At 59.4% G+C, this 26,438-nt stretch overlaps 3 protein-coding genes and 1 non-coding gene across 13 annotated transcripts in view; 2 read left to right on the top strand and 2 right to left on the bottom strand.

Moving 5' to 3' along the window:
* MED16 (mediator complex subunit 16) overlaps positions 1 to 3,683 on the bottom strand; it is a 40,567-nt gene extending 36,884 nt beyond the window's left edge. For 2 of the 6 annotated variants that reach the window (XM_089905829.1, XM_030760670.2), the window contains exons 1-3: positions 2,009 to 3,086; positions 1,339 to 1,446; positions 969 to 1,138 (exon numbers count right to left, since the gene is read on the bottom strand). In XM_089905829.1, the coding sequence (XP_089761955.1) occupies positions 969 to 1,138; positions 1,339 to 1,446; positions 2,009 to 2,141 (411 nt within the window). In that variant the 5' untranslated portion in view covers positions 2,142 to 3,086. Of the gene's footprint in view, positions 1 to 968; positions 1,139 to 1,338; positions 1,447 to 2,008; positions 3,089 to 3,573 lie in introns of those variants that run through there. The other 4 variants (XM_030760668.2, XM_030760669.2, XM_089905830.1 and 1 more) reach the window with 4 other exon arrangements.
* A 288-nt stretch (positions 3,684 to 3,971) lies between these two features.
* Positions 3,972 to 4,078, top strand: LOC115802305 (U6 spliceosomal RNA). Its single transcript, XR_004022732.1, has one exon. It is a non-coding gene; the product is annotated as a U6 spliceosomal RNA (small nuclear RNA).
* A 1,772-nt stretch (positions 4,079 to 5,850) lies between these two features.
* Positions 5,851 to 15,070, bottom strand: R3HDM4 (R3H domain containing 4). Of its 5 annotated transcripts, XM_089905845.1 has the most exons (10): positions 14,889 to 14,990; positions 13,864 to 13,937; positions 11,495 to 11,653; positions 10,043 to 10,197; positions 9,536 to 9,681; positions 9,003 to 9,120; positions 8,708 to 8,793; positions 8,154 to 8,239; positions 8,020 to 8,075; positions 5,851 to 6,883 (listed from the first exon to the last, which is right to left on the bottom strand). In XM_089905845.1, exons 3-10 carry the CDS (start codon positions 11,506 to 11,508, stop codon positions 6,780 to 6,782), a joined length of 765 nt encoding a protein of 254 aa, XP_089761971.1. In that variant the 5' UTR covers positions 11,509 to 11,653; positions 13,864 to 13,937; positions 14,889 to 14,990; the 3' UTR covers positions 5,851 to 6,779. The 5 variants fall into 5 exon arrangements, with proteins under 5 accessions (XP_089761971.1, XP_089761970.1, XP_089761969.1 ...); XM_089905844.1 differs by lacking the exon at positions 14,889 to 14,990 and having other exon boundaries at positions 13,864 to 14,818; XM_089905843.1 differs by lacking the exons at positions 11,495 to 11,653; positions 13,864 to 13,937 and having other exon boundaries at positions 14,889 to 15,066.
* Positions 14,537 to 21,204, top strand: KISS1R (KISS1 receptor). Its single transcript, XM_022565692.3, has 5 exons — positions 14,537 to 18,324; positions 19,116 to 19,240; positions 19,790 to 19,925; positions 20,235 to 20,467; positions 20,665 to 21,204. Exons 1-5 carry the CDS (start codon positions 17,913 to 17,915, stop codon positions 21,112 to 21,114), a joined length of 1,356 nt encoding a protein of 451 aa, XP_022421400.3. The 5' UTR covers positions 14,537 to 17,912; the 3' UTR covers positions 21,115 to 21,204.
* Positions 21,205 to 26,438: the final 5,234 nt, after the last annotated feature.

Raw genomic sequence — 26,438 nt, 5'->3', positions numbered from 1 at the left:
GGAGCAACTAAGCCCATGCACCACAGCTACTGAGCCTGCGCTCTAGAGACTTCGAGCCACAACTACTGAAACCTGCGCACCTAGAGCCCGTGCTCCGCAACAAGAGAAGCCACCGCAATGAGAAGCCCGCGCACCGCAACGAAGAGTAGCCCCCGCTCGCCACAACTAGAGAAAAGCCCACGCACGGCAATGAAGACCCAACGCAGCCGTAAATAAATAAATAAAGGAAACAAAGAAAGAAAATATTAAAAATAAAAAAAGGAAGGGTCTGAAATTGAGTGTGGTGATGGTCGTACTAGTCTGTGACGATACTAAGTAAACCACCAATCTGTATGCTTCAGGTGAGTGAGCCATACTAAGCGACTTGTAACTCAGCACCACTGTTACATAAGAAAAGAGAACAGACAAAGGGAAGGCAGCACGCAGCCCCTGCCCCCGCTCCCTGTGGCCTGGAGCCAGCGCTGTGTGCGCTGCTGCCAGATGCTGACAGTAACTGTCCCCAGGCCCTGCACCGGGCGCAGGGAGCAGACACGGGGAAGGGATGGGAGAAAAGCCACTTCCCACAGCACCAACCCAGGAGGGGCTCCTGGCTCTGGGGAGCAGCCGGCAGAGCAAGCCACATGCGCCCCGGCCGCCCCACCGAGCCCTCTCAAGCCTTCTCGTGCTGAACCCTCACCACGGCCAGCGGCAGCCCCACTTGATGGTGAGGAAAGCGACGGGTGAGGCGTGGCATCGCGATCTGAGTTCAGCACCCTGGACCCAGGCAGCTCCCCTCTCGAGGGGACGCTGGGCTGAACCGTGGGGTACAGGCAGGAATTCTGGGATCTCACCACATCAGTCACACGGGGGCTGCTGGCCACATGGGTGCTGACCCTGCACGGCAGGTGTGAGCTGGGCCCGGGCGAGGCGGACCAAAAGGGTGCTGGTGACACAAGAGGAGGAGCCGCGCCCCCAGGCAGGACACCCACCTTTTCCACGTGCAGGGCCAGCTTCACACCGTTGTGCAGCCACGACAAGGCCACGATGGGGTCCCCCTCCACCAGGCTGCCCACGGGGCTCTCCCAGCTGTTGGCCAGGTGGTCGGCCATGCTCCAGCACTTGATCTGCCCATCAGCATCAGCAGACAGCAGCCTCGAGCCTGTGCAGGGCAGGGGCCAAAATCGCGTCACAAGCCACCCCCCCCCCCCCGCCACTGTCCATCAGGGGCCCGGGTGGGAGAGGCCGGCCTGGGGGCAGTAGAGCAGGGAGGGGCACAGGCGAGTCCGGAAAGGACTCTGGACAGCAGCAGTGGGCAGAGCAGGGCCCGCAAACCCACAGATCAAGGGGAGCTGCCCTCACCTGACTGGTCCCACTCGAGGCAGGTGACGGCCTCGCTGTGCCCCGAGCAGATGGAGTGCACGTCCCAGGGGTGCTCGGTGTCCAGGATGTGGATCACGCGGGTCAGGTCTGTGAAGGACGGTGTGCTCAACACGGCAACAAGAGCCGGGTGCCCGATGACCCCGGGGGCATCAGGGAGGAAGAAGCAAAGCCCCGGCCACGGGGACTCAGGAGCCGCTGCTGACACGCCAGCCGCCCGAGTAGAGATGGAGCGGCCCGTGACCCTGCCTCCAGTGGGGCAAAGGAGACGTAGAAAACGGCACCGGAAGAAAACGAACCCCAAATGCTAACAGTGGGCGTCTCTCCGTGGAAACTAACGGCTGGTTCTTTCCCTCACCCTAAGTTTCTGTGTTTTTCTAATTCCCTCTCCCGAGTGCACGTCACTCAGTGGCAGAGACAACACAGGCCCGGCTGGCACCTCAAAGTCAGGTGGTGACACGTTTGGTCTGGAAAACTCAGGCAGGAGCCTCAGCGAGCTGCACGGGGCCACCCACCCCTGGGCCCTGCCATCCCACGGGGTGATCCCAGCGCCCCCGGCTCCAGGCCCTCTGCACCCCTCACCACCCCTCGTCTTGGAGGAGGAGACCCTGTGGGAGCCGGGGGGTGGGGGGCAGGGGAGCGGCTGGCGCACCCTGGTCGTCACTCCGCAGGTCCGTGGTGAAGGCGATGAGGTTACGGCAGGACCAGGTGCAGGCCAGGGGCACCGACGGGCAGTGGGTGCTCTTGGGCCATTTCTCCCACTCGCAGATGTAAGCCAGGTCCATTGTGCCCACCTGCCAAGGTCACACACGGAGGACAGTCACCAGCTCCTGCGGCAGGGAGACTGGCTTGTCATCGATGTTCACGCAGCATCTGCAGGACCCCAAGGGCAGTGCTGGACACTGGGTTACCGCGGGGGACAAAGTGGACTCAACCCCTGCCCCGCATGTGGCGGGGGAGCTGCATTTTACTCATGCGCGGCCAGGGAGGCCTCCCCGGTGGAGGTGTGAGGGATCGAGGCAAGCAGCCTGAAGGAAGAGCATTCCAGGTGGAGGGAACAGCCAGTGCAAAGGACCAGAGGCTGGACTGAGCCTGGGCGCTCAAGGAGTGGAACGGGGCCCTGTGGGGCAGGAAAAGGGTGAGTGAGGGAGCGGGGCAAAGCAAGGGTGGGGAGGGGACGCGACAGGTCGTGCAGGGCCTGGGCGGTTTCACCCTGAGGGAGGTGGCAGCCCCAGGAGGGCTGAGGCCTGTTTATGTTTCACAGGCCACTCTGGCTGTCTGGAGGGCGAGGCTGCGGGACAGGGTGGGGGTGACTGCACTGGTCCAGGTGAACAAAGCTGGGGACAGTGCAAGCTGTGAGGAGCGGTAGGGCAGGACACGGGTCTATCCTTAAGGAGAAGTCCACGGACACCCAAGAGCACCGGTGGGGCTGCCTTTGACAGAGGCAGGGAGGGGGCCGGGCAGCAGCTTGGTGCAGGGCTTCCACAGGTAACTAACAACGGGAACGGTGAACGTTTCCTCAGCGCGCTCCATGCGCCGGGCATCGATTAAGCTTATTTCTTTTCACCTTTACTAAAGCGCAGTGAGACTGGGAGTACGATCGGCCCCGTCTTCCTCAATCACGACCCCCAGGCCCCAGGCTTCTTCAAGCCCTGCCCGGGAACACCGAGGCCTCGCCCACAAGCCCCTTCAACAGTCTTTAAGCTCTGCCCCCAAAGCCCTCCGGCCCCGCCCCCTACAGTATTTGCTTTCCACACTCCACTCCCAATTTGCCCCTTGTGTCCCCAGGCCCGGCCCAAACTCTGTTTTCATCTCAGGGCCTCCCAAACCACCCCATAGGCCTCGCCTCCATACACCTGGCCCTTCAGGTCGCGCCCCCAAGCCCCCCCACCCAACGCACCTCAGGCCCTCCGCGGGGAGGTATAACCTTAGGCCCCTCCCCCGATCGTTCCAGGTCCCGCCCCGATTTCCCCCTGCTCCGGATGCCCCGACTCCCGGGGCGCCTCAGGTCCCCCCAAGTTTCCGCCACGACCCCCAGACCCCGCCCAGCGCACTCAGGCCGCGTACCCAGCACCCTTTGCTCTCCAGGCCCGCCCTCTGACCCCACAGGCCCCGCCCCGGGCCCGCTAGTTACCGCCTTCCCCGGCCGGCGCTCTGCGCTGCCGCGGCGCCGTCCAGAGGCCGGCCGACCGCCCGAGCCCCCAACCCCGCACTCACCGGGCCGGCCTGTGCGTCCAGCCGAGCGGGTGGCCGCAGCCTGCACTTGCCCTAATGCCCAGGCTCCGCCGCCGCCATCTTCCCAGGAGCAAAGATTCGCCCGCGCAGCGCAGCCGCTTCCCAGAGACTTCTGGGACGGCAGCGGCTCCGGCTCCGCCCCTCTTCCAGTATAATTTGCATGCGACCATGGATTCCCAGCAGCCACCTGAGTCATATTTGGTGGAACAAAAAACCACTTTCCCAATTTCAGTGAATGACCCCATTTGGTTAAGGTATTGTTGCACAAATATCATAAAAGAAGGGACGAATGGCTGAGCCGGTTTTTAATGGAGTTCACCCTTAGTGTAAAAGCGTATATTCTATGCCCTCTAAATAGTTCTGGGATCAAAAACATCATCGTGCTCGCTTCGGCAGCACATATACTAAAATTGGAACGATACAGAGAAGATTAGCATGGCCCCTGCGCAAGGATGACACGCAAATTCGTGAAGCGTTCCATATTTTGCCCTTTTTCTTCTGGTATCCGCGGTGTTATAACTGGGTTCTCTAAGCGAGGTTCCCTAACACTTTGAGGGTCCCTCTAGATTCAAACCCCATCCGCAATTCGTTTTCCAAAAATTGGTTCTACTGCTGTCGGACTCTCCCCAGTTTGAAAGGTCTTTTCCAGAAAGACCTAGGATTGCAGGGAAGCGTGCACCGGGTGACCGGCACCGCCTGGGCAAAGGTTGGGGGGCCGGGCTGTCTGGGGGCCCGGCTGGAGTAGCGGGGTGGGGGAAAAAACCCACGCACCAGCCAGGGGCCAGGACAGGACGGAGTTCGCGTTAATAGTTCTGGAGGCAGGCTGTGAACTCCCCTAGAATCCTGACATCCGTGCCCGGAGCCCCAGCCCATTCTCTGGGCGCCGGAAATTTGGTCCCCATCACAGGTGAGAGCCTCGAAGCGGGTTACTCAAGTATCTCCTTGTGTCCTCCGTGCGAGCCCTTGGGATTTCCATTATTTAGCATCTATGTGTAGAACTTTTTAAATGCCTGTTAAAATGGAAGACAGCACACCCAGTGCCCAGATCTTGGTTTTTAAAACGGTGCCCCAGGGAAAGGAACCAGGCTCCTTGGCGAAAGGGCTGGTTCTAGGACGAAGCAAGAATATGCAGAGGAGCCCTCTGCGCCTTGTAGCGGCAGAAAGTAAGGAGGGTGCTCAAATAAATAAATAAAACCCCGCAACTATGGGAGTGCCTCAGTGACACACAGGAGCCACTGACAGGGCTCCCAGCAGCCGAATCTGGAACAACCTGAGGAATAAAATTAAGGAATATTGGATTATAACCCAAACTAGAAAGTAAATGCCCAGGCGTCCGTACTGATATAAATGGTTAAATAAACAAATACACAGGGGAATAGAGACAAATCTCCCCTGTAGAATTTCCAGTAATCAACATAGATACTCCGCCTTCAGGGAGGTGGAGATCAGGGGTGAGGTCAGTAGTGAGGAGCCCTGTGGGCAGCAGGGACCCCTGATGTGGCCGGGTGAGAAGGGAACTTCCCTCAGCGTGATCACAAGAGAACAGCAGATAATCCAGGCTGGGGGATCCTGCAGGATGCACAGCCGTTTCCAGACACACACAGAAGGAAGACACAGGAAGGAGGCCACGTGAAGATGGAGACAGAGGCTGGAGGGATGCAGCCACAAGCCAGGGGAGGCCGGAGCCCCTAGAAGCTGGAAGAGGCAGGGAGGACACTCCCTGGAGCCTCTAGAGGGAGTATGGCCTTGCCACACCTTGATCTTGCATTTCTGGCCTCCAGAACCAGGCGACAATAAACTCCTGTGGTTTTAAGCTGCAGTGTGGTGTGTTTTGTTCAGCCACTCAGGAAGCTCACACAAGTGACTTGTGGGTTTTTTTGGCCATGCCACGGGGCACGTGGGATCTTATTTCCCCAACCAGGGATCAAACCCGCAGTCCTGCCGTGGAAGTGCAGTCTTAACCACTGGACCACCTCCAGGGAAGTCCCACAAGTGACCTTTCTGGAGGTCACACAGCTGGAAGGTGGCAGAGCTGGGGTTTGAGCCTGGGCACCTGGGAGGGGACCAGCCAGGGCAGCAGAGCCAAGGGCCGGGCCACTCCTAGCAGTCTCCCCACATACCTGCCTCCACGGGGGTTGTCGCTCAGAACCAAGCTTCATCCCCTGAGGCCTGCATCCCTCAATGACCAGGACACAAGGGCATCGTGAGTGCCTGTCGTGCCCCCGGCCCTGCCCCAAAGGAAAATCCCACAGCAGCAGACCAGAGCACCAGAAATTTATTGAACGCTCCACCTTTCCCAAAGCACAACTAGCCACACACACGGGGGTGCAGGGCAGGGGTGCAGTCTCCAGCCCTGCTTCCTGTGCCAGGCCAGGGTGACCAGCATGAGGACACCCCAGAGCCAGGCTGGGGGCAGGGGCAAGGGGACATGGAGAGAGGAACAGGACAGTCTGAGAGTAGAGGCTTCTGGCTGGAAGTCCCAGATCCTCAGTATGAAGGAAGGGGGGTGTGTAGAGCAGACGGGGCCCTAACAGCCGCCAAAGGCGAGTGGCGAGGGCAACACACATTCCAAAAAGAGGGTGACACCAGCTTTTAAGACGCAGCTTCCATCCTGGGCTGCGGGGCACACACATGCACACGCGCACGCGCACACACACACACACACACACACCCCAAATGTAATGCTCCCAGGGCGAGGGGCAGGGCCCCAGAGACCCTCCACCCAAGCCAAAAACTGGGAGAGGGTCAAGCAGGGACTGGAATGAAGCCCCCCAATTTATCACTTGGGGCAAGTTTTTGGTTTTTCTTCGCAAAAGGGAAATTTAAAAATCTACAACAAATCACACCAAATTCATTAAAAATGATAAAAACCCAGCCTCTCCCTCCTCGCTTAAGCTTCACACGGGGCCAAAAACGCTGACCCAGGAAGGGACAGGGAAGTGACCAGGCCAGGCATCTCCTCCCGAGTCTAGGCCCCGGGGCGGGAGTAGGGCGAATTGTGCTCGTGCGGGGCAGCCCAGCCGCCAGCTTTAACCCGGAAAGCTGGGCGGGGAAGGGGTGCGGTGCGGGAGCCACCCCAAGGGGAAGAGCACGTTTCCAAGGGAAAATTCTAAAAATAATAAAGATATTTCAGTGATGCTACGGGAGGTCTTGGCACTGGGGAGGCGGGGCCGGGGGCAGGGCCGCCATCAGCTGCGCTGCTCCAGGTACGCGGACAGGAGCAGCCCCGGCGGCAGGAAGTCCAGGTGCCGATTGCTGACCTTCATCTGCCGCTTGCCCTCCAGGTCATCACCTGCCGGGGGACAGGCAAGACAGGGAGGAAGGCGAGGGTTGTGGCACACAGGGGCCCAGCCCTCGGCCTGTCCTGCCCCAGGTCCCCACGAGCTGGGCTGACCCGATCCCCCAGGTCCCAGGCCAGGCGCTGAGAGCAGCTCGAGCTGTTCCTTCCTCTCCCGTTACTTATCCCGTGTCCAACGCGCACAGAGACGCACGCACCACCGAGACACACTGGCCCGAGGCCAAGGGGACTGAACGAGGGTCCCGCCCTGACCCTTGGTCTCCCACCTCCATCCCTGCCCTCAGAGGGAATCACCTAGGCCCCCGGTGGCCCAGGCTCCACCAACCTCCCTTCACCCACCTCCCGCCACCCCAAAACCTGAACCATAGCTATACACAACCCAAGCTGGGCCCGCCTCCCAGCCTCTGGCCCGGCGGCTCCCTTTCCCCTGCTCCCCATCTTGCCAGGCCCCACCTCCTATGTTCAGGCCACGGCTCCACACCCGCAGAGAGGCACCCCCAGTCCAGCCCCTCCATCCTGAGTCAGTGGGAACAAAAGCAAGTGTGGGGGCTGCATCTCCCTCCCAGGCAGCCTGAGAGGAACCATCCTGGGGTTGCCATGGAAACTGTCTCCTCAGCAACTCCAGGCAGGAGGCAGAGAGACGGGCGTGGAGACAGAGGACCCGATGGGATGCCGAGGGCCAGCAAGGGTCTGCGAGGACCCTCCATGGGGGGGCGGGGGGCTGTGTCCCAAGATCACTCCCATCGTAAAAGGGGCACACAGGCTGGAGAAGGGACTTGCCAGAAGTCACATGTGTGGCACAGTGGAGGGGGGCTACAGCTAAATGCGAACTCTGCAGACATTGGGGTCCCTGGAGGCCCAGCTTCATCAGCCCCACACAGGCCCCTCTCTCCCCAGCCCTGAAGATGCAGGTGGAGGGGAGTCTGTGTGCACAGCATCATCCATCGTGGGGCCAGAGGTACAGGCGCTTCTGACGAATCAAGGCAGCATCGCACTGCCACCTCTGTGTTCACGCTGTCCCTCCTCTTCCAAAGCCTGCCACCGGGTAAGCAGACCCCGGGGAAGCCCAGCCTTGGTTTCCCCCAGACTGAATCAGCCAACTGGGGTCCCAGGGGCTGCCAGGCACTTACTGGCTGAGATGAGGTCCATGTACTGGCAGATGGCATGAAGCAGGAGCCTCTCAAAGCTGCAGGGAATGGATGCTGAGTGGCCAGAGCCAGACACCGGGGGAGCTCACGGCACCCACCCCCACCCACCCAGTCACCTGTTGTCCAGCATGGCCGTGTACACGGCCTGGGGGGACACAGAGAAGAACCTCAGCAGCCGCTCCTCCCAGGTCTCCAGCATTTCCTGCAGGAGAGGCAGGCCCAGGGGTCAGGCCGACTGTGGCACCCTAGCCAAGATGTCCAGGCCCCCCACATCCATGACAGCCTCTGGAGCCCAAAGCCCTGGGTTCAAATGTGGCCTCTGACTCACTACATGAGGCTACTTAACCGTTTCCAAGGATACCAGGCACTCAGACACATCCAAACCTTTGAATCTCCGAGTCTTTGGCCTGGTGAACTCCTACACATCCTTCAAAACCCACCTTCATTGCCCCTGTCCCTCCCACCCTCAAGGAGAACCCTTGCCCAGCCCTGGGTCCTGCACTCGGATCTCACTAGTCTATATCCTGCCCTGTCTGCTCCATCACACCACGTTCACTGGGTTACTGGTCTCCCCTCACCCTGCCCCTGATTGAGAAGCTGAGAAAAAGGGCCTTCAAAAGAGACCAAGCAAGTGGAAAGAGACAAGGCCAAGGCCAGGCTTGGTACTCACCATGGGAATACGGCTCCGCTTGAGAACGGCTCGTAGACGCCGGCTGATACGCTGGAAGCACTCGCGGGGCGTGTAGGCCGGGTCCTCTGCAAGAGTCCATGCAGTGGGGCAGAGGTGGGAGTGAGCCGCAGGCCCCGCCCACACGCCAGGCTCCTCCCACCTGCCCTGGCGCCCCCCCCCCCCCCCACACACACCGGGCTCCTCCCCACCTGCCCTGACCCCGCCCTCCCACACCAGGAGGGGGGGGGCGGCATCAAACCTCTGCCCCGCAGCCCCACCCCCGACCCAGGCCCACCTCTCCGCCTGTCTTCCCCGCGGCCCCTCCTCCGCGCCTTGCTCCTGCCCTCGTTCTCCAGGTAGCGGAGGACCCGCTCCTGCTCCTCCCCAGAGCGGTTCATGAAGTCGTTCCAGACCTGGAAGAGAGGCAGGCAGGCCCTTACTAATGACTGCAAGCCCTCGAGCCTCAGTTTCCCCATTTGGCTAATGCACATTGGGGGGGCCACAAGTGCACAGAAATACTCCTTGTGCACACATGTGACCACTGGGCCGGCCAGGAGTTCGTGGGGCACTTGCGGACCCACCTGTGTGGGGCAGGGAATCGAAATGAACCAAACACACCCCCAATCCCATCAGTAATTCCAAGTGTGATAAGCAGATGAACCACGGGTGCTGGAAGGTTCTGGGGTGGGTGGGTTTCAGGTCGCTGGAGGGAGACCCGGGGTATTCATCAAGGGACCAGGGAGGGGATGGGTGCTCCTGGCACAGGGTCCAGCATAGGCAGTGCCTGGTGGTGGGTGGGAGAACCCAGGGCAGGATACAGGGCCCCACCTCGACATAGGTCTCGTTGCTGCAGGCCTCTGCAAAGATGCTGGGTGCTGCCGGGGGCGCCAGGTCCCCATCCTCCAGGCCAGGTGTGCCTCCGTCTGTCTCCAGCAGGGTCAGGAGGTACTGGGCTAGATGGAAACAGACGGTCTCTGGGCTGGGGGTTGCATTCAGGCCCCCCCCGAGCCCCCGCCAGGCTCCACAGGGTCCAGAGGACCATGTTTCCTCCCCCACACCTCTATATTTAGGGCCTTTACTCTCACCAGCCTCCCCTCCTCCACGCTCCAGCTGTCTTTCCCAGAAGGCACAGGAACGATCCAGCCTCCAGAACTCCTCCTACCTAGCCCTGGCTTGGCTTGTTGAACTCCTACACCTCCTTTAAAGCCCCAGCTCCAATGCCCAGAGCTCCCTCTCGTTGTCCCGCTCAGGGCCAGGCTCAGATAACAGAACACGCGCACCATTGCTGTCTGAGGCCTAGGAGCCCCCAGGAGGCGCCCATCGACCCTTGCTCACTGTTCTCCAGGCGCTGGAGGCTCTTCCGTCCCTTGGCCTTGGGCACGAGGTCTGAGTTCCGCACAGCCTGGTTGATGAAGTGTTGCTTCCGCTTGGAGGCCGAGAGCCTCTTCACCTGGGAGCTGGCTAGAGCGGGCAGGCAGCCCGGAAGGGGCCTGTGGGCCAGGTGTGAGGGGGCAGTCCTCAGGGCCAAGACAGACCAGGACGCCCAGGCACAACCCTACCATCGCCACTCTCTCACAGCCATCCCCTGCTTGGTTTCCCTCCACAATGGGAAGCTCACCCCCTATCACATGTGCAGCCCTTAAAATGTCACTGTGTCTCATCGTCACATCACCCGGGAAGCAGGGACCGTTGAGGACAGGTTAGTAAACCAAGGGTCAGAGAAGGGGAGCCACACATTGGGTGGGAGGCCAAGAAAGCTGCTGCCCACTCCCCCAGGCTTCCAGGTTTGAGCTGCAAGCTGGTGAGGCCCAGAGTCTCCCTCCTCTGGGAGATTCTCGAGACTTCATTTGATGCAGCATCCCCTCACCCCCAACCCCAGGCTTCCAACAGAAGATAACCCAGAAAACGGCCCCCAGGAGCTAAGGTGATGCCCCGGCCCACCTGACTCATGCCCCAGGGGCCCCCTTGCTGGATGGGGGAGGTGGACAGAGTGGTTCCCCCCACCCCCACCCGGAGCACTAATCCTGGAGATGGATTAGCAGCCCAGGCAGGCCTCCCGCTGGGGACCCGAGGGCCAGGCAGCAGGAGGCCACACGAGAGGGAGGGGGGGGATACTGAATGGAAACTTCCCGGCAAGAAGCTGCAGGGCCTCCTCCCTGGTCAGCCCCTGACCACAGGCTGAGAGGAGGGTCCCACCCGGCTCAGAAACCCTCACGCCGGGGAGCCAGTGGTGGATTCAGCCTAAGAGGGTCTAGGGTGCCAGGGCTCTCCCTCCCCCTCCCCCTGCGCCTCCACTCCAGCCCGCCCGGCAGCCCGGCCTCTGGGCCTCTGCACCAGCTGCGCCCCGGCCCGGTGCCCACACCCCAGGCTCCGAATGGCTCACTCCCATCTCCTTTTGGCCTCTGCTCAAACCTCCTCAGGGGGACCCGCCCCCTCACTGCTCTGTTCTCCTGATGGCCACACGTTCTACCACCCTGCCCACCACCCACCGTGATCTCCATGCGGGCAGAGTTTGGTGTCCACTGTAGCCCTGCCTGGCATACAGTAGATGCTCAAAAAAATAACTGCCCAATCAGGTCTCCAGCAAAATCTCACGATTCCGAGACTGAGTAGGACCCAGAGTCCAGAATTCCACCCAAACTTTCCTAGTGTTCAAAGTTCCCAAGACACAAATTAAACAGAGAAGCGTGACCCCTGCCCCACAAACAGGCGCTAGAAAATGCCATGAAGCCCTAGGACAGTGGGACAAGGTGCCTCAAAGAAGTTAGGATTGAAGCCCACACTCACCAAGGTCTATACATATGTAAAGAGTCCCCAGCCTTAAGTTTTTTGCCCTGGCCAGAAAGGCTGTTACATCTTGATCACGAAGCAAATAGGCTGACGAGCCTCAGCCCTGTCTTAGGTTGGGGTGGGGCAGGCTCCATGGATGACACTTCAGGCAAAAATCTATGAAAAATTACCTGATGGGTAAACTCATGCAGGCACAATAGGAGACACACAACCAGTGGTTAGAATTCGGCGTTTTCACTGCCGGGGCCAGGGTTCAATCCCTGGTCGGGGAAAGAAGATCCCACAAGCTGCGTAGTGCAGCCAAGAAAAAAAAAAAAAAAATGAGGAGACTAGGAGACACGCAGGCAGGGGTAGAGCCTGGAAGCTCAGCCCTGAGTTTGAATCCCAGCTACGACGGATGCTTCACTGTGTGACCTGGAGCCTCAGCTCTTTCTCTGCAAAGTGGGGATAGCGATGGCCCCTGCTGGTCTGGGAGGGGCACTCAGAGCCAAGAGGAACCAGGACACACACCTTTCCCCAAGCTGCCATCTGTTTGGTTTCCTCCTGTGACTGGGAGCTCACCCCGTGGGCCACACCATTGATCACAGCCTGGTTAAGCGATTGCCTTCACCATCACCCCAGGAGGCAAGTACTATTGTTCTGATGCCCGTTATACAGATTTGCAAACCGAGGAGCAAAGTCATTATCCCGAGACCCCACAGCTGCAAAGAGGGCAGCTGGGACAGGGCAGGGCAACTCAAGTCAGTACAGAGCCCTCAATTCTGAGGCTGGACGCAATCTTCCTGAGGCCCAGGCACCCCCACCCCAAGCTCCAGATTCAGCTGTGGCCTCGCTGTGGCTCCAGGGCCTGTGTCTCCACCCCGCAGATGGACGGAGGCCAGGACGGTGGCCTGGCGGGGCAGATAACAGGACCACATCCGGGGGGAGCTGTCGGGGAACCTCGGAGCAGGGTGGGACTCAGTGAGAGAGCTCGGGCCCTCAGGACATGGGGCTCCAAGAAATGGGGCTCCCTGTCACCTCGGGACCCGGGGTGGAACGAGGATTCGAACGTGGTCTGAACAGGACCACTCCCCTGAACCATCCAGCCTCCTGCTTCCCTCTGGGGCCACAGTGGTCAAAGGGGCTCAAATTCAGGTCTCGCTGGACCCCTCAGACCACAGCCCACTGGACTAAAGATCCAGCTGCTCCCTGACCTGCTCCACCATCACCTGTGGCTCCCCAGCACCCTCAGGACAAGGCCCAGCCTCTCCCTGGCCTGGCATTGCAGGTCTGCTGCCTGGTCCCACAGGCCTCCTGGGGCCTCACTACCCTCTCGGATTCCAGGAGATTCCAGCAGGAGCCTGGGGCAGACTGCAGAGCCTGGAGCCACAGAGTGGACAGGCGGAGCGGGCAGCAGATTTGTAATGAACGCTGGGGAGGAGGGGTGGAGGACAGCATAAACTTTATATAAAATACATCCACATCAGAACATCAACACCCATCTCTCTCCGCCTCATTGCCCCTGCTCCAGGCACAGGGCCCTTTTACTGCATCGGAAGCTGACCTGGAACAGCCCGCCTCAGGGCCTTTGCATGTGCTCAGCCTCCTGCCTGAAGAACCCTTTCTCTGGCTCCTTCTGGTCCCAGCTCAAAAGTTACCTCCTGGGAGAAACTGCCCCACCCCCCAACGAGTCCAATCAGCCCCGTTTGTTTCCGGTTTCACCGGTTAGCATCAGAAACCAGCCGGTCCTCATACTTGTTTCCTTCTTAATTCTCACTTCCTTCACTAACTCGCACGATAAGGACAAGGTCCTTCTTGGCTGCTCCTGTGTCCCCAGCACCTGGCCCACTGCAGGTGCCCGATAGCTGCTTGTTGAATGAATACCCGAACTTCTGTTTACACACTCACCCGAGGGCCAGCTCATCTGCTTCCCCAGCCACCCAAAGAGACCACTTTACAGATGGGGAAACTGACCAACCAGGTGGGGCACGTGAGGCTTCCTGGACCCAGCAGGCCTTGGGAAATGTCTGCACCATGGCAGGGGCCAGCGTCCAACAGGGGTGGACAGGCCTGACAGTGGAAACAGCTGCTAAGTCAGGTTGGGTTTGAGGAGGACGGGTTCCTTTGCCTCCCCCAATTCTCCCTGAGGGTTTTGAGATGGGGCCTTTAACACCCAACTCCTCTAGGCAAACACACCCTCTCTCTGGCACCTGCCCCTCCCCCAGGAACAGGCCAAAGAGGAACCTACTTTCTCTAGCAGGAAACCAAGGAGGGCTCAGAGCGGAGGTGACTCAGGCTGGGATGGGCAGACAGAAGGAGCAGCAGCCCCCCTCTCCCGCCCCGGGAATGGAGGTGAGGGGGGATGGGGGCAGGTTGGAGGGACCCACCTGGCAGGTAAATACCCACTTCGAGTGGGTTAAGGCCCCTTAAATAACCACATCTGTAGAGACCAGTACAGCTTCTGGGTAATAATAACAATAAAGTAATAACAAATATAATAATAATAAAGCAATCACAAAATACCAAAATGAGAAAATTATTTTAAAATAACAAAACACCTACAATAGTGAAGTATTTAAGATAATTATTAAAGAATGGACCCTCCACTTTGCTGGGCACCTCCAAGTGCAGGGTCACTGACCCCAGCCCCTCAAATAGAGGACCGCTGTTATTTCATTTTACAGATGGGGAAACCGAGGCACCGAAGGGGTAACAGCCCGCCCGGGGCCACTAGGAAGGGCACACGAAGAAGCAGAAATGAAACCCCAGCAGCCAGGGTGGACCACCTGGGTTTCTGCACCAACACTCGGGTTAGAAAGAGATCTGCGAACCTGGGGGAGGGGGGCATACCCATATGGGGCCGCCCACCTGCCTCCAGTCCACGTCCCAGGACACACAGGCTCGTGTTGGCCCGGGTCTGTAAGCCCCCCATTCATTTGGGTATTTACCCGGAGAAAAACAAAGAGCGCGTCCACCGGGAGGTGGGGGGCTCACAACCCCGCCGGGTACACAGGACTGGCTGGGGGGTAAATCCCCGGCTGGGGGACAGGAACAGCCGCAAGTGGGTAAATACCCAGAACACCACCAGCGCGGATTCCGGGTACACCGCGCGCAGCGGCACCGCCTCACCCGACGCGGCGCCCGGGACCCCCGAAGCTCGGGCGCCGGGGGTCCGCACACGCGGACACAGGGGTGCCCCCTGCGCCCCGGCAAAGGCCCGGGAGTACGGGGATGGGGTTTCCCCGGGAAACACCCACTGACAGCAAAGCCCACCACCACCCCGCTCCACCCGAGTGGGGTACCCCCCAGGAAAGGGGGCGGGGCGGGCCGGGGGCTGCAGCCCGGGAGGGGGTAAGAGGGGGGGGCCCCGGAGCCCGGAAGCGCGCCGCGCCCGCCCGCCCGCCGCGCTCACAGCGTCCGCCGCCCGCCCGGGGCGACCCCCGCCGCCGCCGCCGCCTCCTCCGAGCCGCCCTCCGGGTTCTCCAGCGCCACCATAGCTTGCACGCCGCTGCTGTTGTCGCCGCCGCCCGGCAGGGCCTTCTCTGGGCCGGGCAGGAAGTGACGGGAGGCCGGAGGCGGGGCGGGGCGGAGCCTGGAGGCTGGACGCGCCCGGTGGAGTCGCGGCCACGTCCCGGCCGAGCCCGAGCTGCGGGCCGGGGACACCCAGCCCCGAGGCACGGACGGGGACACTGAGGGGGCGGCACCCAGCCCCGGGGAAACCGGGGCAGAAGGCCGCGCCTGTCCTGCGCCCAGGCGGGGCTGTGGGCACGGCACCCAGCCCTAGGGGGACAGATGGCGAAATTGAGGCCTGGGGAAGGAGGAAGGAAGTGGACGTCCTTTTCAGAGGCTTGGACAGATGAAATGACCCATGCTACCCCCACCCAGCACCAACAGGGCTTTCCTTCCACCAGACCCCTCCCTGTCCTCTGTAAAGTGCAGCCTCTGGAGTCCTGGCTGGGTGCCTCAATCTACTCTTCTCTAAAAATAGAACAAAGCTAACCCCACCTCCTTCTGCCTTTTAGAGTTTTTTCATTTAGCAAATGCTCACTGTCCTTGGGGTGGGGGCTGTGCTTTCCGGACCCAGCAGTGATCAAACAGGACCTCCCCGCCCTGGGCTAGGGAAGAGGAGACCTTTGGAAAGAGGACTGGCAGCCTGCAAAAGTGGGAGGGGTATGCCAGGCAGAGGGAACAGTCAGTGCAAAGGCCCTGGGGCATCCAGAATGGCTAGAGCAGGGTACTAGGTGAAGGGGGGAGGAGCAGAATAGAGGTGGAGGAGAAGGGACAGACCGATGAGATGGGGTGGGGGTGGGGCCTTTGATGACAGACCTGGTTTTTGACCCGAGGGTTAAGAACAGAGAATTAAACCTGCTCTAGAATCTAGAATCCACCCTTCATTCTACAAGAAAAGTGGGGTGGGGGGGGGGGAAGGACTTCCCTGGTGGCGCGGTGGCTAAGAATCCGCCTGCCAATGCAGGGGACATGGGTTCGAGCCCTGGTCCGGGAAGATCCCACATGCCGTGGAGCAACTAAGCCCGTGTGCCACAACTACTGAAGCCCATGCGCCTATAGCCTGTGCTCCACAACAAGAGAAGCCACCGCAGTGAGAAGCACGCGCGCCAAAACCAAGAGTAGCCCCCCGCTCGCGGCAAGTAGAGAAAGCCCGCGTGCAGCAAAAAAGACCCAACGCAGCCAAAAGTAAATAAATAAATAAGTAAATTTAAAAAAAAAAAAGAAAGAAAAATGGGGAACTAGGACCACGATAAGAGACACCACAGGGATGCAACCCCCAGATCCAGCCTGGTGGAAATTGTACAGGACAAACAACCCGATTGCTTTAACGTATAAAGAGCAAGAGGGGATAAAATAAAAAAAGAAAAAGGAGGAGGAACTATTACAAGACCCAAGAAAGCACACAGTGTGTGACCTCATGTAGATAAATATGAAAAAATCAAGGTGATACAACTTGGGAGATGGTACCTTTGGGGGGAGTGCTTGGGCGGGGGATCTGGGGGCCGGGATGTTTGGTCTGCAGCTCTGGCCCATGATGACCAGCTGCTCGATAGATGTGCTAACTCTACAGGACGCAGCCTGGGCCTTGCCGTGATTCTGGGGCCTCACTCATTCCTGTCCTCACCTTCTTTTTTTTTTTTGGCCTCGCAGCCTGGCATGTGGGATCCCCGACCCGGCATCGAACCTGTGTCCCCTGCAGTGGAAGCGGGAAGTCTTAACCACTGGACTGCCAAGTCCCTGTCGTCACCTTCCTAACACCCTCCCAGACCCTGGGCCAGTCCATGAGCCGTTGCTGCTAAACCCCACCCCCACCCCCGTCGAGGCCCCCTCCAAGGTCCAGCCCCCTGCTGCGTTCTCTCCCAGGCCCACTCAACTGAGCAGCCTCCCCAGGACAGTTCCTCCATGCCCGTGGAGTATCCCTGGGTCTCCTCATGCTAACCTGGCCCTCATTACCACCCCAAAGGGATTTTTTTTTCCTTTTCTGAATTTTTAGGCCATTGTCAAGAATGATGTTGAAGCCTGTCTCCCCCCCAGGCTCCTAGTACTTCCTTCTGGAGATATTTGATGCCCTTTGATGCCCATGCATATTTATTCATTTCTTTTCCCCCTTTTAGTCTTTTTTACACAGACGGCATCATCTTTTCTTTTGCTACTTAGAACATGCCAGTGCCCTGTTTCGTGCCTCACAGGCTAGTATCTGGGGTACATTTCTGGGTGTGGGTTTGGCGATCGACATTATCCTTTATAAACTTCCCTCCACCTGGTTCCCACTACCAGCAGCACAGGTGTCTGTGTCCCAGTGCTGGTATCTGCCAACCAATGCCCGTTAGGTGGGAGGTGGACCCTCTCAAGGGGTCTGATTTGCAGCAAAGTCCTGGGGAGGTTGAGTTTTGGTTCCTTTTTTGTTTTTCTTTTGTTTTGTTTGAGGTTAAGAACAGGCATCTTCTAACCACAAGATCCCGGGCATCCTTCTGTTGCCCTGAACCTCCATGGCTCGCCAGTGTCCTGGGGCAAACCCTGGCAGCAGATACGGAGGACCTCTGAGGGCTGACCTCACCGCCAGGCGGGGCCCACCCACCGGGAGCCCCAGCCCCATGGAAGGTCAAAGTCATGGCCTCTGCCTCATTCCCTAGACTCTGTGGCTTGCTTTGTCCCCCTGCTTTTCCTGCTGGTGGGTCTCTACCCTTCCCTCCCCTGGGGTAGGATCGGTCCTTCCCGGGTCCACAGCAGCCTCTGGGAAGCCTACCTCACCCCTGCTCCGCCCCAAGCCCCTCCTCCAGCCTCCCCCCTCCTGTGCTCTTATCCTGGCCCCCAAGGTGGGGGGGGCGGAGGGAATGGGAGAGAAGGGTGCTGCGCTGGTGAACCGCAGGGCGCACAGGAGTGGCCAGCGGCTGCAGGAGAGGCGGGAAGGCGGGGACACGGTGGGATGCGGGGTATAAACGCGCGGCGGCTGAGCACCAGCGGAGAATCCACGGAGCCCAGCGAAGCCGCGCTCCAGACCTTGTGGCGCATCCCAGGAGGGCAGCCGGGAGGAGGGTCACTGCCCCATCCCCGGGCGCAATCCCGGAGGGCGGCTGGGAGGAAGAGGGCGGCAATGCGCGCCTTGGCCACGTCCGGGCCCAACGCGTCCTGGTGGGCGCTGGCCAACGCATCCAGCTGTCCTGGCTGTGGCGCCAACGACTCGGACGGCCCGGCCCCGGCGCCGTGGCCCGTGGACGCCTGGCTAGTGCCGCTCTTCTTTGGCGCGCTGATGCTGCTGGGCCTGGCAGGGAACTCGCTTGTCATCTTCGTCATCTGCCGCCAGAAGCAGATGCGGACGGTGACCAACTTCTACATCGGTGAGCGCCCAGGCGCTGCGCGGTGCCTGCGGGCCATTCCGGGGGTCGCCACGAGGGCGGAGGGGCCAGGGGCGCCCCTAGCGGTGCGTCGGAGTCCTCTTAGATAGGGATCTCTCCCCTCCCAAGCAGGGCTCCCTGTCCTTTCCCTATTGTCCCTGTACCTTAGGCTGGAGGTCGCAAACTCTGGCGTTGGAGGGTTCCACGGTGGCCGGAGTAGTTAAAAGGGAGGTTGGAGGGTGTGGCCCATGGAGCGCTGGCCATGCCACTCAAGGAAGATGTCCGATTGAAATGTGGTTCTTATAACATGGTGTCCGATGAATAAAAGGAGTGGGGGAAAGACTGCGTGGCCCGCGGGCCCCCGGTTTGCGCCCTCTGCCCCAGAGGCTCAGTTTACACAGTTGTGTGATGGGGGTGCCCTGCCCGGCTGTGTACTCAGTCAGTGTTCCCCATTCTATGTCGGCTGTTGGGCAACACCACTCTACCCAATTTTCAGGTAAGAAAACTGAGGCTCAGAGGGGCGGGGGCCTACTCGCAACCCCCACAGGGGTGAGCAGGGTCCATTGCTGCTTGAACAGCTATGAAGCCCCTGCTGGGGGGTGTATGAAATATAAAAGGGTGAGAGGAGGGTGCCCCAACTTCTCTGCCCACGGATGTCGGGACCTCTCTGGGGGCCTCGCGAGCCACCCTGCTGGTCACTGGGACAAAGGCGAGGCCCAGTGGGCTGGGCCAGGGCGCTGGGCGGCTAGGCAGATGCACCCCACATCTAGCACCCGCGCGTCCCCCGCCTGCAGCCAACCTGGCGGTCACGGACTTGACGTTCCTGCTGTGCTGCGTGCCCTTCACCGCTCTGCTCTACCCGCTGCCCGCCTGGGTGCTGGGCGACTTCATGTGCAAGTTCCTCAACTACATCCAGCAGGTGCGTGGGCTGGGGGCAAGCGGGCTGGGGGAAGCGGTACGCGAGCCAGGGGGAGGAGTGGGTGTGGGCGGGGAGCCAGAGGGAGGAGTCGGTGTGACCTCCTGTTGGGCGTGGAGGTGGGCGGGGCGGGGACAGAGTCTGGGGGTGGGTGGGTGGGGCTGGAGCAGGTGAAGCCTGGACTGGGTGGGAGGGAGGAAGACGGGGGACAATGGGGGTTGGGCGGGGAGTGGGGTGGCGGGCGCTCGGAGCCCTGCTACTTCTTGCCCCACCCGTCTCGGGATCCTAGGATGCATCTGCCTCTCCTGGTCTCAGTCTTGGGGGCCTCAGCCTACCCCTAATGACTCCGCCCTCCCCCACCACCCTGGGCTCCTCTCTGACATCCCCTCCTCTCCTGCCCCTTCAACTTGTGGGCCCTGGAGACCCCCCCCCCCGGGACAGGTCCTGCCTGTATTCGAGTGGCTGGACAGTGGGGGACCCGCAAGGAGGGCGCAGACAGGGAAAGGTCCAGACCAGGCAGGGGGCCACACGCTGGGCTCCCGTCCCTCCCAGGTCTCGGTGCAGGCCACGTGCGCCACCCTGACCGCCATGAGCGTGGACCGCTGGTACGTGACTGTGTTCCCGCTGCGCGCCCTGCACCGCCGCACGCCCCACCTGGCGCTGGCTGTCAGCCTCAGTATCTGGGCGGGTGAGTGCAGCGCGGAGGCCGCACGGGGTAGGGGGGACAAGTTTTTGTGCCCTGGGCTCACACTCCACACACACACTCACTGCCTCTCCCTGGACCTCGCTCCTTCATCTGGGAAATGGACGCAATGGCATTCCCTGCGAGGGCTACTGAGGGCGCGGACCCGGGCAGACGCGCGCCTAGGAGGCGCTCAATGTCCGTTGCCCTAACCCTAACCCTAACCGGGGTTAGAGGCACCGGGGAGACCAGGGCCCGGGCCCCCTCGCGCCCCTCGTCCCCCGGGCCAGGTCTTCAGCCGGGCCTGTGATGCAGGCTCCGCGGCCGTGTCCGCGCCGGTTCTCGCCCTACATCGCCTCTCGCCCGGACCGCGCACCTACTGCAGCGAGGTCTTCCCCAGCCGCTCCTTCGAGCGCGCCTTCGCGCTCTACAACCTGCTGGCGCTCTACCTGCTGCCGCTGGTCGCCACCTGCGCCTGCTACGGGGCCATGCTGCGCCACCTGGACCGGTCCGCCGTGCGCCCCGCGCCCGGCGACAGCGCCCTGCAGGTGCGCGGCTGGGTGGATGGGGGCGCGGCCGGGCAGGGGATGGGGGGATGGCACAGTAGGGGGGAGTGAGGTGCATCTGAGGAGGGTGGCGCGGGGGGGGGAATTTAAGAGGGTCAAGTAGCGGAGAGCCCTGGGTGTCGCCCCTGCCGGTCCTTCGCCTTCCCTCATACCCCCTCCCCCCCTCCCCCCCTCCCCAGGGGCAGTTGCAGGCGGAGCGAGCGGGCGCTGTGCGGGCCAAGGTCTCGCGGCTGGTGGCGGCCGTGGTCTTGCTCTTCGCCGCCTGCTGGGGCCCCATCCAGCTGTTCCTGGTGCTGCAGGCGCTAGGCCCGGCGGGCGCCTGGCATCCCCGCAGCTACGCAGCTTACGCGCTCAAGATCTGGGCGCACTGCATGTCCTACAGCAACTCGGCGCTGAACCCCCTGCTCTACGCCTTCCTGGGCTCCCACTTCCGTCAGGCCTTCTGCCGCGTCTGCCCCTGCGCTCCCCGGCGGCCCCGCCGGTCGGGACCCTCGGACCCGGCCGCCCCCCAAACCGAGCTGCACCGCCTGACCGCCCACCAGGCCCCCGCCAGGCCCCCGAAGCCAGGCAGCGGTGGGCTGGGGCCGCGCAGGTTGTGTGTCCTGAGGGAGCACGCTGCCGCTCTCTGAGCCCTCTCTGGGGGAATCCAGATGAGCCCCTCTGGAGCGGGAGCTGCTTAAACAGCAGCTGCTGGGATTCTGCTATTAACGTCTTTACTTTTGTCCATGTTCATCATAGTGAAAATGTTTTGCGCTCTTGTACAACTTTGCCACTATTGATACTGTAATTATTATTTCTGTGTTTCCTGAAGTTGAAGATGGTTTGCTGATGGCACTTTCTGGAACTTTCAAGGAAGCATCGATAGACATTTTCACACACTGCCTTGCAGTTGACTGTAAAACTGTAAGATTCGTGCCATTTTCAGAGATGTTAAAAAGTGAACACGATGTGCATCTTAAAATTGATAAAAAAAAAAGGTGCTCTTCTTGCTACCAGGCGAGCGTCCAGAATCCTGGCTGGAAAATAATGGGTGTCATTGAATAAATAAGGCCTCCCTGGAGCACAGTGCACAGAGCTGTCCCTGGGAGACACAGGATTAGCAGCACGTAACAAACCACCCCAAAACAGAGAGGTATAGAACAGCATCAGTGTATTACCACTCACGATTCGGTGACTGAGTGGGCTCAGCTGGGCGGTTCTTGTGACCCACGTGGTGTTGAGTAAGTAGCCGACCTAGCGGCTGGACCGGGAAGGCCGGAGAAGGCTTTGGTCTCACACTGGCAGCCAAGCACTCCTCCACAGGCTGCCTGGGCTTCCTCCAAACGTGGCAGTCTGCGGAAAGTCAGGCTTATGCCTTGGCGTAAACTTCCAAAGTAGAGGTGGGAGCCGCAGAGCCTCACTCCTTCCACGTTGAATTGTTGGGTGCTGTAAGAGTCACACCCAGATTCAAGGTGGGGGGAACAGACCCACCTCTGGGTCTGTTGAGCTGCGTGTGCCTGCTGGGCAGGGGGAGGGTTAGGGTGAGGCCCTGCAGGCCTCAGGCTTAGTCGCCCTGAAGGACAACTGCCCATCTCTTGGAGGGCCCCCGTCCTTCCAAATTATGTGGGGACATCCTAGGTCTCCAAAGAGCCCAAATTTGCAAAGATGTTATGTGAGAAGGGGAGGCCATTCCATTCTGACATAGGCATTGGCCTGAAGCTCGCTTGTTCTGGTCTTCAACTCCTGGTCTCTGTACCAGGCCGGGCATGAGGGTGAAATCTCCCCTTTGCCCACAGGCCCTGCCCACCTCCCTCCCTCTCCTCGCCTCATCCCCCAAAACTCAACTCAGGGAATGAGTGGCAGGATTTCCTGTGAGAAAGGAATTTGAAACAAACAAACAAACCAACAAAAAAAAGCAGGGAATTTCCTGGTGGTCCAGTGGTTAGGACTCCATGATTTCACTGCTGAGGGCCCATGTCTGATCCCTGGTTGGGGAACTAAGATCCCACAAGCTGTGCGGCCGAAAAAACAAAACAAAACAAAGACAACCGAACACAGTTCCAGAGGGACTCTTGGGCACCTATCTCAGAGAAATGAAAACTTCTGTTCACACAAAAATGTGTACTCATGTGATCATAGCAGCTTTATTTGTGATAGCCCCAAACTGGAAATTACCCAGACATCCTTCGACAGGTGCACCCGTGGTCCGTCCACGCCCACTCAGCAGGTCTGAGTTGTGAACACGCTGTTGATACACACACACCCGGGGTGGATCTCTGGGAATGACGCTGAGTGTAGGAAGGAAGTCCCCGAAGGTTACACGATGTACCATTCCATCTGTAACGTCCCTGAGGTGACAAAAATATGGGAACGGAGAGCAGATGAGCGGTGGCCAGGGTAGGAGATGACAGGAAAGGGGCAACATGAGGGACTCTTACGACAGAGCCACTCTGCCCTTGGGCTGTGGTGGAGACACAAACCTATGCAGCTGATAGAATTGCAGAGAAAACTCACACATGAGTACAAGTAAAGTGGGAAATACGAATCCATGGGTGGGATGTAGCAATTCCAATATCCTGATCTCGATGTGGTACTACAGTTTTATAAAATGTCACTGTTGGGAGAAGCCTGGTGAAGGGTATGAGAGAGATATCTCTGCATTAGAATCTACAACGATCTTGGGATTTCCCTGGTGGTCCAGTGGCTAACACTCCGCACTCGCAATGCAGGGGGTCCGGGTTCCATCCCTGGCCAGGGAACTAGATCCCACATGCATACTGCAGCTCAGAGTTTGCATGCCGCAACTAAAGATCCTGCGTGCCGCAACTAAGACCTGGCTCAGCCAAATAAATAAAGAAATATTTTTTAAAAATGTACAATGATCTCGAAAAAGTTTTTTTTAAAATGAAGTTAAAGGGTTTAAAGGGACATCCAGGAAGAGGCATCGTTCCAAAACTGCAGACCCTTGGTTTATCCTCAAGTCTGTTCAGCTGGGCAGTTTTCAGAGCCCCTTCTGCGTGCCAGGCTCTATGTACGAGGCACCCTCTGACCCCTACCCACACAGAGCCCCTGTCTAGCAAAGGGGCCAGTGAGTGGCGAACTACCTAGAGAGATGCAAATAACAGCAGTGAAAAAGGTTACAAAGGAGATATGTGTGCCCTTTGTGAGTAACTGTGAGTCTGACCTTGGTGGCAGTGATTCCAGCAAGGCTTCCTGGAGGAGGTGAGACCAGGAAATGTGACCCGAACTCAGCTGGTGCAGCTAAACTGGGAGGGGGTGAGATGGGGTTGGGACCCGAAGCCACAGCATGGGGATAAGCCCCGGGGGTCCGGGCGGGTCGGGAGAGGTGTTAATTCCAATTTCAGATAAACAGTGAAAAAAATTTTAGTATCATTAGGTCCTGTGCAATATTTATTTGGGATACATTTAAAGTTATTTGTTGTTTATTGGAAATCCAAATGTAACTACAGTCCTGTATTTTGTCCGGCAACTCTACCCCGGCACATTTCTAAGGAGCCACAGGAAGGGCTCGGCGGGCCTCCGTTTCCCCGTCCGACCCGGGAAGTTCGTTTACAGGTGAGACGGCGCCCCCTGGCGGCCTCCGGCGGCAGCCCCACCCCCCGGCTGCAGTCCACAGGTGCCCGGCAGGGGGCGCGCGAACCCCGCGGATGGTCCTGGCTTCGCTGGGTCCACCCCACACAGGGACCCCAGGGCCTAGGGGGAGTCGCTCATGCGTATCACAACCTGGACCAGCGGTTCAAAGTGTCCCTGCTGCTGCAAAATGGGTCAAGCAGAGCCGCACTATGAATGTTCTGGGTCTCCTGGGCCCCTTCTATGAAAAAATATTAAAAATTCTATTTTGCAGCTGCGTTGGTATAATGACGAAATACTTTAGGCTGGATTCATGACTATCTATTCCTTATAATTATACTCTCTTTTCTCTTCTTACTTTAAAAGAAGTTATAATTACATTTTCATAGACCCCGGTTCACAGGGACAAGGCAACCTGGAGGCCAGTCGGCGTTCTGGGATTTGGGGCTGGGCCCAGCATCCCCTTCAGGTCTTTCTTTTTCTTTCCTTTTTTTTTTTTTTTGAGATTGAGATGGTGAATAGTTAACTTGCCCTCCACCTCTGTGGAGACAGACTCCAAAAATACCATGGGGTGAGGGAGGACAGAAGGGGACCCATGAATTCATTCATTCAACCAACATTTATGTGTCCGGCCCAACCTCAGGATTGGAGATGCAACCAGCCGTGATCAAGGCTAAGGAGGTTAAACAACTGCAGCTGTTTTGAACAGAAGAGCCTGGGTGAAGATAAAACAAGGTGATGTGAGGTTCCAGTTTGAATGACAGAGCACAGCTGGGGAAGGGTGGTCCAGGCAGGGGAATGGCCAGGGCAAAGGCCCTGAGGCAGAAATATGTTTCAGGGGGAATATATGTGGGAAGGAGGGCAGTTTGTGATCTGGGCGAATTTTTATTTAATTTAATTAATTTATTTATTTATGGCTGCCTTGGGTCTTCGTTGCTGCGCGCAGGCTTTTTTCCTCTAGTTGCGGCGGGCGGGGGTGAGCGGGGTCTACTCTTCGTTGCGGTGCACAGGCTTCTCATTGCGGTAGCTTCTCTTGTTGTGGAGCGCACGGGTTCTAGGTGTGGGGGCTTCAGTAGCTGTGGCTCGCAGGCTCAGTAGTTGTGGCTCGCGGGCTCTAGAGCACAGGCTCAGTAGTTGTGGCGCACGGGCTTAGTTGCTCCGCGGCATGTGGGATCTTCCCGGACCAGGGATAGAACCCCTGTCCCCTGCATTGGCAGTCGGATTCTTAACCATCGCGCCACCAGGGAAGTCCCAGAACTTTTAAAAAGATGCTGCACCCCCCAGCCTGAATGGAGGGCAGGAGGAGTGACTGTCTGAGGGGCTAAGTGAGAATCAGGCTCGTATTTACAGGACCCCCACAAGCTGGTCTGGCCAGGAAACCTTAGAGGGCTGGGGGTCGCAGCATTCCCATTTCCCAGCTTGAGAAACAGAGACCAGAGCAGGGTTTGTACTAACCTAAAATCACACAGCCAGGACCCAGGTGCAGCCCAGGCCTTCTGCCGGTCCCTTGTAGAGCCAGCAAATCTGGTATCAATTCCCAGCTCCCTGCTGGGCTAAAAATAGGACCCCCTTCACTAGAGGCAGCTGGGAATCCTGCAGCTCCTCACTCTTCCGGGCCAGGCACCTCTGGGAAGTTGCACCCAGCTACTTAGAGACAGCCACTTCCCTCTGGGAAATGGGGGACAGAGTGGCACACTTCCTGCCCTTCGGGAGACCCCTCCCTGCCCCCTTCCCTTTGACCAGAGGGGAATGTCATCCTCAAAACCACTGTAGGAGGAATAAATTTAAATTGGCCCATTTTAGAGAGGGGGAAACTGAGACACAGGGAGGCCCCATGCACATGCCTGGGGTGGGGGAGGGGATGCATTCTGAGGTTTGGCTCTTTGGTGGAGAGGGGGCTTTCCTGCACGTTGGAACTGATCTGGGGCCTGGCCCTTAAAGGGTGGCTTCCCTCTTCCAGCTCACCTGGGTCTCCAAACTCTCCCCCCTCCTCGGGCAGGGCAGTTGTTGCCCCTCTGGTGGCAGGGGCGGGGCAGGCAGCTGGGGTTGGCAGTTTAATAGCCTCAAGGTAGAGGCCTCCCTGCCACCTGCTGTCATTAGGCTAAGGGCAGCCCAGGGGCTGGAAGGCTGGGTAAATGAAAGGGGCAGGCAGAACTCTGGCCCTGGGCTGGGGGTGGCTCCCTTGCACCATCCCCTGGGCTTGGGAATTCCCCAGAGAGCGGATGGGGGCGGGTGATGTCCAGAGGGGGACTACCCACAGAAGATGGCAATGCTGTGCGTTGTGTGTGTGTGTGTGGGGGGGGCTGCACACAACCCCCGCCTAAAGATCAGGGACTCTGGCCCCTCCCTGTGAGGGCCCTCTGGGTGGCCCCCGCCGGCCCTC

Source organism: Delphinapterus leucas, unplaced genomic scaffold (genome assembly GCF_059928025.1).
Source record: "Delphinapterus leucas isolate spDelLeu-1000000601 "Yukka" unplaced genomic scaffold, BTC_Dleu_Yukka2 spDelLeu_asBTCV2_sq25, whole genome shotgun sequence".
Classification (NCBI taxonomy): Eukaryota; Metazoa; Chordata; class Mammalia; order Artiodactyla; family Monodontidae; genus Delphinapterus; species Delphinapterus leucas.
This window is presented reverse-complemented; position numbering and strand designations above follow the sequence as displayed.